The 13,775-nt window shown below is 36.1% G+C and overlaps 1 protein-coding gene across 1 annotated transcript; it reads right to left on the bottom strand.

Annotated features, from left to right (window-relative positions):
* Positions 1-517: 517 nt before the first annotated feature.
* LOC110884078 (ethylene-responsive transcription factor ERF011) lies at positions 518-1,219 on the bottom strand. Its single transcript, XM_022131743.2, has one exon. It carries the CDS (start codon positions 1,087-1,089, stop codon positions 661-663), a length of 429 nt encoding a protein of 142 aa, XP_021987435.1. The 5' UTR covers positions 1,090-1,219; the 3' UTR covers positions 518-660.
* Positions 1,220-13,775: the final 12,556 nt, after the last annotated feature.

Raw genomic sequence — 13,775 nt, 5'->3', positions numbered from 1 at the left:
AGACAAAAGTGTCTCCTTGACATAAAAACTGCCATACTTTGCGTCCAAAAAAGCCATAATCCACACCATTAATGTCTAACAAGTCTTAATTTGCATTAATTTTCGTAATCTTGATATGCGGGAGGGGCCATCCACCCGTGAGTGACACGTCTTGCTTTTTGTACCCGGAGTTACTCCATGTATCACTTGACATAAAAGGATATTCTATTCGTTTTTGTCATTTGTTTAATTGTTTGATTCGACAAGTCTTGCTTTTCGTACCTAAAGTTACTCCATGAATTGCTTGACATAAAAAGCACAATGGATTCATCATTTCCACAACTTGATAGATAATTTGACAAGTCCGCAACTTTTTATCGGTGTGTTTTAGAATACGGTTAACCAACACAATAACTACTCATTAACAATATATCAAATCAAATTTGAAGTCTTTTCTTCTACAGTCCCTCGACGAGACATGAGCGCGAAAGGGGTTCAACAAAGGGTCAAAATTCTAACGGTTAATCCAAACATATAATTACTTTCAAAACTTGCAAAGTTAATATTCTTTATTGAAGAAATTAACCAACAATTACAATAGCTGAAAACTAATTCATCTTGTCCAACAAAAGACATATACCTGTTGTTAGTAAACCCCATAATAACCCCACCCACCCACATCTACTCAAACCCGGGTTCGGGTTCGGGCTCTTTGTTCAAGTCAGGCTTCTCATCAAACCAATCCGGCTTCAGCTCCGACCCGGGCACATGCCGGTCACGTGCACACCTCGTTTCCGCATCCACCCTTGCCCCAACCTCCGTCGCCTTTTTCCGAATAGCAGCCGCCGACAACTCATCCAAACCGCCGTCAAACGCCAACAATTCCGGAAAATTAACCGGCGCAGTGGGCCCACGGAGATAATAAACAGCTGTGTCATACGCTCGAGCCGCCGCGATTGGAGTCGAGTAGGAGCCGAGCCAAATTCTGGAGCGTTTGTTCGGCTCACGAATCTCCGCTACCCACTTTCCCCATTTTCTCATACGGATTCCTTTGTACGGTCTCTCATCGGTTTGTTTTTGTTTTCGCTTTGATGAACAGCTGCTGCCCATTGATCGAATGATTTGATTGTAGTAATGTGTGTGAATTTGAGAGGTGGTTTTGATGGGGGTGTGTGTGTGTGTGTGTGTGTGTGTGTGTGTGTGTGTGTGTTGGTGGGATTTGGAGAGTTCAATGCTGTGAGAAATGTTTGTTAAAAGGGAGAATTTATATTGTGGTTATTTGTTTATTTTGTTTTAAGTTTAGTAGAAAAATGTTGAGTTAATTTATGGCATTTATGTTGGAGTTAATGCATATTGTTAATTTTTTAATAAGAAGTAATAGAAAAACATTTGGAATTAATACTATTGTTGTTTTGGAGTAAGAAGAAATGGAAAAAGATTTAGATAAAGTGCTAAGATAATGAATATTTGTGAGGTGAAAATCATAATATTAGTTGTAAAGGTGTCTTGTAAGTTGTATGATAAAAGATTAATTATAATATGTATTTAGTTAAAGTCATGTGAAACCACAGGTACTTCCTTTTGTTTGGCTAAAAATCACGTTGTTCTCATGTATATATCTCTTGGGGGTCATTTTAAAATAAACCTTCATAATCAGAGTGGCTCTTACCATCGTAAGCTATTAGCGTTCAATATATACTATAATATTGATACTAACTAGTAGAGATACATCTCACCCTAACGTACGACACATACCTTGCTTGAAGTACAAACATTTTAATAAAACGTTTGATCTAAGCAAAATACTATGATATAGTATGGTTTCATGGAACGGGTCGTCAATGATCATCCTATTCTTTACAATTTCTCCCTATAAATACCCGTTGTAGATGACACGTTTAATTCATATAATTCTTCACCATTTACTTTATCTACACTACATATACAAAATTAAAGTCCTTATTATCGTATCGAAGTTTAGTCACGAGGCCTAACTTCAAGACGCGGCTAGCCATAGCCTTTTCATGTCATGTAAAATTACATTCTAATATAGAAGAAAGTCAATCTTTTAAGTTATGTAGCAACATAACTTTCATCCATACCAATAATTACTAATCTCATCTCATATGAATAAATTTGGTTTTCCTAATCTTTGTTTATCTTTATGAGAAACCCTATTAAAATAAGTGAGATAAAATATCTATTCCAGTATTTGTAAACCGATAGTACTATTGGAATGTTGGTTTGGAAAGATGTAGCTAGGAGAGCCCAATGGTGTTAACAATCCAAGCTAGGGTCCCCCCCCCCCAAATATGGTCCCCGTTAAAAAGAATTATATATAGTAATCAATGTTTTCTAAAATATCGCTTGTGTATATATTTCTTATTTTGAGGGTGGCTAAGGAAACTTAGGGTTTTCACTTTTTAGAACTGAGAGCGGCACATCAGGAACGAACGAGATAGGGGTGATTTTTGGAAACTCAATCGGCACATTCAGTTAAGGGGCTTTCCAAGATTAAAGGTTCAAATGGAATAACCAATTGCTAATTCCGCTTCTATATCGGCATGTCGCTAAATAACACATGATCGACGCATTTAGTTATCAGGTGTATGTTTTCCTACTAATGGCTATTGAACAACAAAATACGAATAATGGAAAAGGTAGGTAAAAGTAAATGTTATGATGATGAATATTTGTGAGCTTTGCGTTTTGTAACGTGTGAAATCGCAAAATTAGTTATTAAGGTGTGTAATGATAGAAATTAATTACGTATATAGTTTGAAGTTACGTGAAACCATGAATGTCTCTTTTTATTTTATTAATGTTGGCTAAAATCACGTTGTAAAAGAGTAGCTTCTCGCATGTCATCTTTTTGTTCATGTATCATCAACACTCGAGGTGCAGATGGAGCTCGCACCGGAGCTGCAGATCTACGCGTCTGTGGTGCTGGTTTAGCAATTTGTGCACAAAGCTGTGCATAAACGGTGTTCAACGCACCTTGGGACTTAACGTACCAAGAGATCGGAGTCTCGCTAGGAGGTAAAATTGAGCTGATCGGGATTTCAGGTTGTACTCCTGGTGTAACAGGATCATTCTCATGATTAACGTTGTTCTGAACATCGTTATCATCGGACGCCTCTTCCACAATCCCCTCAGCACGGGAAGCATGAGCAAAATTACCCCTATTCTCTAGCCGAGGGCCTAGTGGATGATTCGAGGAGCTTCTGTCATTGAAAACATAAGAGAAGAAATGAATCGATCGAGAAGATGAAAATGAAAATTGAAGAATCGGTGGGCGCCAATGAAGAAACTTTGTAGTATAATTCTTCACCATTTACTTTATCTACACTACATATACAAAATTAAAGTCCTTATTATCGTATCGAAGCTTAGTCACGAGGCCTAACCTCAAGACGCGGCTAGCCATAGCCTTTTCATGTCATGTAAAATTAGATTCTAAAATAGAAGAAAGTCAATCTTTTAAGTTATGTAGCAGCATAACTTTCACCAATACCAATAATTACTAATCTCATCTCATATGAATAAATTTGGTTTTCCTAATCTTTGTTTATCTTTATGAGAAGCCCTAATGAAATAAGTGAGATAAAATATCTATTCGAGTATTTGTGAACCGATAGTACTATTGGAATGTTGGATTGGAAAGATGTAGCTAGGGCAGCCCAACGATGTTAACAATCCAAGCTAGGGTTTGTCCCCCTCACCCCCAAATATGTTCCCTGTTAAAAAGAATTATATATAGTAATCAATGTTTTCTAAAATATCGCTTATATATACATTTCTTATTTTGAGGGTGCTAAGGAAACTTAGGGTTTTGACCTTTTAGAACTGAGAGTGGCACATCAGGAACGAACGAGATAGGGGTGATTTTTGGAAACTCAATCGGCACATTTAGTTACGGGGCTTTCCAATATTAAAGGTTCAAATGGAATAACTTGTCGCTAATTCTGCTTCTATATCGACATGTCGCTAAATAACACATGATCGACGCATTTAGTTATCAGGTGTATGTTTTCCTATTAATGGCTATTGAACAACAAAATACGAATAATGGAAAAGGTAGGTAAAAGTAAATGTTATGATGATGAATATTTGTGAGGTTTGCGTTTTGTAACGTGTGAAATCGCATAATTAGTTATTAAGGTGTGTAATGATAGAGATTAATTACGTACATAGTTTGAAGTTACGTGAAACCATGAATGTCTCTTTTTATTCTATTAATGTTGGCTAAAATCACGTTGTAAAAGAGTAGCTTCTCGCATGTCATCTTTTTGTTCACGTATCATCAACAAAACATACATGGTAGACTATTATATGCACATAACATACATGGTAAAATATTATATGCACGCAAACACAATTGATGTGGCGTTGTTTATTGACTTATATATCGGTATCCCTAACTAAACACCCATTCATAGCTCATCTAAATGGATATATAAACAGAGATTGGTATGCATTTTTGGTACTTTATCGATAATGAAGATTTAATCATAACAAGGGTTTATAATCACGCGATCAATTGATTGAGGTGAATGTTTCATTGTCATTTATGTGCTCGTCAACAATTGATTTAGGTTGGTTAATAATGATGGTTATACGTCACAAATACAAACAATTATTACAAGAGCTTTTAAAGAGCTCGGTATAAAAACATCTTCCTAGCTAGAAAACAGGTGTGTGCCATGTTAGATTGAAGGACTTGCTAGCATACGCCGTAATCATCATGGTTAGATCATTTATCCATAAGAATTGATATATATCTTGAGGATCATCTGAAATTGAATCTCCACAATCAAGAGCTCTACTCTTGTCATCATAAGCTATTGTCAAAGAACAAGTCTAATATGTATCGTAGTATTAACTAGCAGTACATCTTACCCTAAAGTACTACACATGCGTCGTCAAAAGTAGAAACATTCTAATAAAACGTTAGATCTAAGCAAGTACTATCATATAGTATGGCTCTAAGAAACGAGTCTTAAAGATCATTCTATTCCTTACAATTTCTCCCTACAAATACCTATAATAGATGACACACTTAATTCATATTAGTTCTCCACTATTTACTTCATATAAGACAAGTTTAAGTTCTTATAGTTATCTCGAAGCTTAGTCACGTGACCTAACCTCATGGCAAAGCTACCAAAGTCTTTTCATTTCATTTAAGATTTGATTCTAATATAGAAGAAAGCTATTTATCAACTTAATTGCCACGGATATGATAGAAAAACATTTGAGACAAAGTGCTAAGATGATGGATATTTGTGACGCTTGCATTTTGCAAATGGTGAAAATCACATTATTTTAGTTAATTAAGTGGCTGATATGATAAAAGATTAACTAGGCATATAGTTTAAGGTTACAATATGAGCAAATATCAGGATACCCCTGAGTGTAGTAGGAGAAGATGAGATGAAATTTTCCGATCGAAAGAAAATGAATTGGAGCGACTGAGCGACACTTTGTTAGAAATGGAGGAAGAGGAACATGAGAAAATGAAGTTATGTATATTAATATTAACTAGTGTTAAGCCCCCTGCGTTGCGGGGGGGGGGGGGGGGGGGTAAAACCGTGCTATCGGTGCGGCTGAGCGGAAACCATAAATACAAATATCAATACCGATTTCGGTAAAATCAATACTCTAAACCCTAAACCGTAAAAAAACTAAACTTATTTAAGTTTTGTGAATGAAGTTATAAAACACCAAAGATTTTTGTAAAATAAAAAATCCTAAAGGTTACCATGTTTAAAAAAATCACGAGAAGACAAAATACACAAAGGGACAAAATAGACACTATTCATCCAAATGTTAAAAATTAATATATGTGAAGTATATGAGTCGTCCTAAGGGTGAGATGGGTGCATGCGGGGAGTGAGTTCATCTAAGGGGAACACCCCGTCATCAACTTTAGGTAAGTGGGGGAATGAAATTTCGACGAGTGTTTACTGCATAGGGGAAGAAGAAGGGAATGAATAATGGTGGGGCACACTCTTTTCAACCAATTACAATTTTTTTTGTTTTTTTATATTTAAAAAAATTAGTTTACCCCTCCTCACGAGAGGTGACCACCCTTTATGTTTTTTTTGGGCAAGAGGGTGTAAGAGAGGGGAATTGATATGGCACCTCATGATTGGGTAGGTGAAAAGTTTACCCCATCTCATGAGGGGTGCACCCCTTTCACTAGGGGTGTTCAAAACCGGATATCTGAAAATTCGGATACCAGATTTTACTATCTGAATCCGTATCCGAAATTTCGGATACGGATTCGAATAATGAATCGGATATCCGAAAATCCAACTTTTTATTTAATTTTTATTTTTTATTATTTTTTTCATATTTGGAAACACATATTTTGGATAGTTTCAGATATCCGAATATAAGTTTTCGGATATTTTCGGATATTTTCCGGATATTTCGGATATTTTTTGGATATTTTGGATATTTTCGGATACTTCGGATATTTTCGGATATTCGGATATCCGAAAAAAATGAAAATTAAATTTTCGGATATCCCCGCCATCAACTTTAGGTAAGTGGGGGAATGAAATTTCGGCGAGTGTTTATTGCATAGGGGAAGAAGGGAAGGAGAGAGAGTGTGTTGAATAATGGTGGGGCACACACTTTTCAACCAATTACAATTTTTTTGTTTTTTTTATATTTAAAAAAAAATAGTTTACCCCTCCTCACGAGAGGTGACCACCCTTTATGTTTTTTGGGCAAGAGGGTGTAAGAGAGGGGAATTGATATGGCACCTCATGATTGAGTAGGTGAAAAGTTTACCCCATCTCATAAGGGGTTCACCCCGTTCATTAGGAGTGTTCAAAACCGGATATCTGAAAATTCGGATACCAGATTTTACTATCTGAATCCGTATACGAAATTTCGGATACAGATTCGGATAATGAATCGGATATCCAAAAATCTAACTTTTTATTTAATTTTTATTTTTTTATTATTTTTTTCATATTTGGAAACACATATTTTGGATAGTTTCGGATATTCGAATATAAGTTTTCGGATATTTTCGGATATTTTTCGGATATTTTCGGATACTTCGGATATTTTCGGATATTCGGATATCCGAAAAAAATGAAAATTAAATTTTCAGATATCCGAATCCGAAAAAATTCGGATATCCGAATTTCGGATACTTCGGATTCGAATATCGGATATTTCGGATACGGATACGGATAGTTTTGAACATCCCTACCTTTCACCCTAACAAGTTGATCTACTGGTTAGTCACTTGGTTTCTCTCATTGAGGTCCCAAGTTCAACTCCCACCACCATCATTTTGTAGGACATTGGTGGTGGCAATGAAGTTTAGAACTAGGCATCTTTGGAGGTCGCCATTTCTAAATCGACTCAAACTAGGTTTTACCGCAGTGGGCTTTCGGGCGGGCGGGTTTTCTCTTGAACTGGCGGCTTGGTGGCTCGGGTATTCATCCAACTATTACTGTTATGGAGGAGAGGGTGCATTTACTCGATTTAGGACATCCCATGATACTTATCCGGTGATTTAGTTCTTTTTTTTAATGGCATATTTGGATCACTGACGGAACACTGGAGTAGCATCGTGCCACCAGCGGAACCACCCAATCATATCCATCTCCACTAGGCGTAATGACTATACACCAATTCAGGAGAAAACTCAATAAATATGGGAAAAACTTACCTTGTGTGAATCAAATCCAGGACCTATTAGTCTCAAAGCCTTATCTCATCCTAAAATATCACTAGGCTACAAAACCATAAACTTATCCGGTGATTTAGTTCACCATTGAAAAATATTAATATGAGTATTGGGAAAGAAAAAGTTCAAAAGGAAACACGCAAAACTCAAAAGTAACATTTTCAGTCAACTTCATTTAATACTTATTTATTTACTTTTTTAAAGGCATTTATTTACATTATTTGCAGTAAACTTCATATAAATTTTTGCCTTTAAAAATTATCTACTTTATTTGTTGTAAACATTTTTGTTTGTTTTATTTTTTTGTTATTTTGTTTATTTATTATTTTATTAAATATTGGATTTACTTTATTAATAAGTGATCGGTTCTTTTTGTTGTTGAAGTTATTTTTATTACGAACTAAATATTATATATAAAACTTCTAAATAACTTTAAAAGTTTTATCAAAGAATATTTGATAACGTTCTTATGTGTGGTATACCCTTTAATAAAAAAAAATGATAATTAACATATATTTTTGAATATAAAATAAAATTATATTTGGATACTATAATTAAATTGTTTTTATTCTTACTTTATTAGAGAAAATGGTGTAGTTCAGTTAAATTATAGTGATAGAGATAGATAATCTATTATGAATGCTCTAAGAAAGGTTGATTTACAATTTTTCTTTTAAAAGTAGTTTCCGAATACACGTAATTAATATGTAATTTCAGTTATATCTTATTTGAAAATATCATATCATAATTTTAAATCTTATTAATATGTTTTATTCAACCGTGCAATAGACAGATTTGTAGTATAGTGTATATATATATATATATATATATATATAGAAACGGGATTGGGAGAAAACACTCAAAAGTGTGAGAACGGTGAGAACGCTTCCTGACCCAACACGTGTCACCCGACTTAGAGAAGGGCGGAGGGGCTTTTTTATCCTTTCATCTTCTGTTTTTCCAGTTCCGTTTTTCCCGATATTGTTTTAATTTTTGGTTTTTAAGATTTTTTGGCGTTAACCAAATTCAATAATTTATGGCGTTTTTAACGGTTTCATTATATCAACATTTTGGCGTTTATGGCGTTTATTCACATCGTATGCCTCTAGAACCCAGGGGGCAGGAAATCTATTTGAATGGCGTTTTTCAACGGGTTTTAAACAAGATGGTCCATTGTTCTATTATTTTTTATAAACATTTTGGTGTTTGAGTTATCTTGGCGTTTTACAATTGTTTGATTGTATTTCAGCCACAAAAAAAAATACAAGCGAAGAAAATAAAATAAAAATCCTAATCGGATATCTCTTCACAATATTCACTGTCATCAGTCTCTCTGTTCTTTAATAGTACAAGAACTGACACCAAAATATGGCGTTTTATGTAAAACTTAACAAACCCATCGGTTTGATTATTTTGCCTGCTCGTCTGTTGAAGTGGCTTTTTTAGTGGATGTTTGGGGACATAGATCTATGACGTGTGGGTGAGTTTTTCGCTTTTTCTTCATGTTGATCTTCATCTTTATCATCATCCCACTCTTCAGTGTCATTGGTCTCTTCTCCTCATCCAAACCTTCTTCAAGAACAAAAAACACAAAATGCCATATGACTGGCATTAGTATCTTTTTCTTGAATTTTTGTCCATCTCATGCAGCAAAATCTTACTGAGTTACTCACCTCCCCTAACAATTCATTCAGTGAAACTTGACGAATAACAATATTGAATATCCAAGAAAGCATATTAGCCATCTTTGATTTTTTTTTTTGGCGTTTTACAGTGAGTGGTATTTAGTAGTATTGGCGTTTGTTTTTTTTTGTTTGATCAAATGGAAGTTGCTGAGATGTATCATTGTATTGGATCTCTTTTTGGCGCCTAAGTTAGGCGGTGCGTTATTATAATAAAGTATTCGTCTTTTCACTTACTGTTTGTAATTATTGTTTTTGACAAGCTTTATCTCTGAAGTCTGTAACACGTCCCATCTTTCAAGTTTGGCGTTTTATATTCTAATATAATAAATTTCCCCTATCTTTTCAGTTTTTCTGATTTGAAGTTACTGTTTCTAGTTACATTTTCAAGTTTTTTTTATTTTTTATTTTATTTAATTTTTTTTGGGTTTTTTATAATACTTTTTGAAACTAATTTTATTATAGTTTGGGGGTTTTTGGGTGGCGTTAACATGATGATATCGTTTAAACAAGTATTTTGGCTGTTTTGGCCTTTTTATTATATATGGGGTTTTTGTTTATACAACAATCAACTGAAAACTAAAATAAAAAAAAGAATTCATAAAAAAAGTTTTTTTTATAATACTTGTCCAAAATAATTTTACGATGGTTTGATAAACGTCAAAGGTGTAAGACATTTGCCTTTTTTGGCGTTTTTATTAAATACGGCGTTGTTTATTAAATAACAATCAACTGAAAAAGAAAATTAAACAAAATAAATATTAATCTTCAAATCTTCACTGTCACCAGTCTCTTTCTTCTTTTGAAGCATCTTCACTGGTTGTTTCGACTTTCATATGAAATCAGCCTCTTTTTCTATAATTTTTGTCCATCTCATGCAACAAAATGTTATTGAGTTTACACCCTTTCAGCAAAATGTTATCTTTTTTGGCGTTTTACCGAGAAAAAGAACGCCACAAAATAAACCATCTTAAAACTGTAAATTTGATCATGCTAAAATCAATAAAGTGTTGTTGTATGGTGTTGGATAGCATTGTTAATCCTCAATTAAGAAAGATAACTGACAATGTTGTCCACGCCATACAACTACACTTTATTGACAACAATATATTTGACGTTTGGGTTTTCTGGCGTTTTATCAGTCGAATGGTATATATTAAATATGGCGTTTAGGGTTTTTGTTTGTACTTTTTAATTTAAGGTCTGAGTTGTTGTATATATAGGATTTTTTGGCGGTTTTTTAGGCGGGATTTTACTATAATTAAGTTTGGCGTTTTATATCTAATGGCGTTTTTTAGCAGAATGCTGTGTGGTTTTTGTTTTGGCGTTTTATTTTTATTAGATGGAGTTTTATTTGGAGTAGTCAAAAGATGCTTTTACCCCTTAATGAAGCGCGTCCACGTAATAAAATTGATGTTATTTACCAATATGCCACCGCGCCAATCTAGTCCATAGATTGTTTTGATCGAACGATCGATAAGTGTTCTCACCGTTCTCACACTTTCTGCAGTTTTCTCTAAATCCCGACCCTATATATATAAACTTGTCGTACATGGCCCCTACGGCTCTCGGACTCAGGTATGACTGTAGGTAAAAAAAATTAAAGCCCATTTTTACTAGTTGCATAGGGCGGCCCTTAAGAGCCCTTGATTTCTCAGGGGCGACCGTATGTAAAAAAAAATTGGAATACTTCCAAATTTTTCTTCTAGATCTGTCATTGGATTAAACAATGGTCATCTTCTTATATTTCACAAACTGTAACACCTCGAAATTTTGTGTCAAATAATGTGTTAAAACGTGTCATTAGATTTACACGTGGCATTAGATATTTAATAAAGGACTAAAATTGACAAACCTTGAAAGTATGTAAATTCAAGGATTATAAATGTCAACAAAGAGTAAATACATTGTATAGTAACTCTAAACGATGGTCGTACCTTCAAACGAATAAATCATGGATCGTACGGAAGAAAATGAGAGATTTCAAGCTGCAGGGGTTAACTGTGTCAACATGTTTAATTATACCTCTGAGTGACCCTTTGGCGAACCCGAGGCTTTGTAACAGTAAAATACGCTCACTAGAATGTACTATATAAATTCCGCGAAGTTCCGTTTTAAAACGAGAAAGTTATGATCAAATTCGTACGAGAAGGGTTAAAAGCGTCAACAATGAAACTTAAGGCTTTCCGCATAGTAATTAAATTAACCGGGGACTTAACCGTGTGGGTAAATGACACGAGGCCCTTAATTGTAATTAACCGAGGGCCAAATCGCAAAGTTACCCCTTCGAACCCGAAAGGTCAGGTTATTAATTACAAAGATACGGTTAATCATTACAAAAGATTTAAAAATATTTGAAAACAGGCCTCAGGCGGCCCGCCTGAGTGAAACACATAAGTTGAAGCGGGTCGCGAGCCACCTGTGGATACGCGTCTAACATGAAGATCCATGCGGCCCGCGTACAAGCTGCATGAAATCTAATGCGGGCCGCGTGAAAGTCCCAGATGTAGAAACTTTGGACAAACTTGCTGTTTGAAGTTGTGAACGATCAAAAAGGCAATAAATGAAGCATGGGCGCCCTCTACTTGCCCCCTAGCACCCAGGGCCACCTGCTGATCATCCATGCTCCATTGTAGGATGAGTTGTTAATGACCATGTCCCGGATATCCTTGGCATCATTGTATAAAATGACCACGACCTTGACATTCGGGTGTAGGCGTACACCCGGCATTGTGTCTATGATTTAAAGGTATAACCGTTGGTTACCCGCTACGGTTGTATGCTATGTGGTGTGTCTATTAATCTTTAACCCGGACTAGATCCGGGCGACCGAACGCATAGTAAACATGTAATTCTTTACAAGGTTATATTTAAATAATTCTCCCAAGTTATAAAAGAATTTGTGCCTTGTGCATTCAAATCAATTTTATTAAACATTTTACAAAAGTGTCGGTTGAATGTATTTACCAGTGTAAACTGACGTATTTTCCCCAAAAAGACTAAATGCAGGTACTAGGCGTAATTGGCTGGGATTTCTCCTTAGCATCATTAGAAGTCTCGCAAGCTTAAGATGCCTGAAGTCTGTTGAACAATATCTTGTTATTATATTTGATTCCCTGTGGATTATTATTTCAACAATGGTGATACATTGATATACACTTAAAGTTGAAATATAATTATCTTTATTGCTTCCGCTGTGCATTCATATATTGTGTGGTTTGACTATAATGTTGCCAACTACGTCACGGTAATCCCCCACCGGGCCCACCGGTGAGACACGTGGAAACCGGGGTATGACAGGTTGGTATCAGAGCCAACACTGAGTGAATTAAACACTAACCTTTGTGTTTAATCTCAGTTACACAATTGCACATACTTGAGTCTAGACAAGAACATAGGACAAATTCGAATTGTTATTCCAGTTTGTCTTTTTATTGTTATTGTTATTTAAAGCTTTGAAAGCAGGAATCATGCCACCTGCAATCAGATGAGGAAGAGGAGGAAGAGGCAGAGGAACGATCATTACTCACCATGATCATGAAGCTGGACCTTCGAACACGCGAGCTCCTTCCAGTACAAGGAGTGAAGAACCACAGAGACGAAGAAACCTTTTTGAACCTGCGAGACATTCTACCTCGCATAGCTCAACACCCTCATACCGTCATTCATTTGGACCAGATTCGGAAAATAATCCCAATAACCCTCAACCATCCTTTTTACCTCTACAGCGATCTGCTTCGCAGCGATCTGCTTCGCACCATTCTTACGGCGATCCATCACCTTTCTTCGTAGGACAGTTTAACCCGGCGGATTATGTCCAAGAGCCTATAGGGTATAACCCTCTAGGACCAGAGGATCACTTTTCTGAGGATAATGCAGTGGATATGGACGAGGATACAGACCCCGTCGAGCCTGCTAGGGGAACTCCCACTCATCCAATTGAGATCTCGGATGGGTCATCCTTCCATGGAACGCCCTATCAAGGTCCCGATAGTTACCAGGCGAGGTTTGACCAATGTAATTGGTACTTTACACCTTCACATCATTACTCGCCTCATGATCAACAGCAACAACAGGATCCATCTGAGGATTCGCGGTTTGTGGCCGTTACGCCACCACCACCGCCACCGGTTCAACCAGTAATTCTAGATCCGCCAAGGCGTAGAAGATCAGGAGCACGGATGTCCACCCGAGGAGGGGAATTTCATTTCAGCACCCCTCGCCACTCGAGTGCTAGTCACTTTCCGTCAGTACCTGAAGAAGAACCACAATTAGGGGAACCTTCTAGTCACCCTGCAGAGGTGAATTCTGCACCAGTTGCACCACCTCCGCCACCATTCGGATATGACAATCCGATACCAGCGTACGGCGCTTCCACGACGTACAATCCGTTTGAGCAG

Source organism: Helianthus annuus, chromosome 14 (assembly GCF_002127325.2).
Source record: "Helianthus annuus cultivar XRQ/B chromosome 14, HanXRQr2.0-SUNRISE, whole genome shotgun sequence".
In the NCBI taxonomy this organism is placed as follows: Eukaryota; Viridiplantae; Streptophyta; class Magnoliopsida; order Asterales; family Asteraceae; genus Helianthus; species Helianthus annuus.
This window is presented reverse-complemented; position numbering and strand designations above follow the sequence as displayed.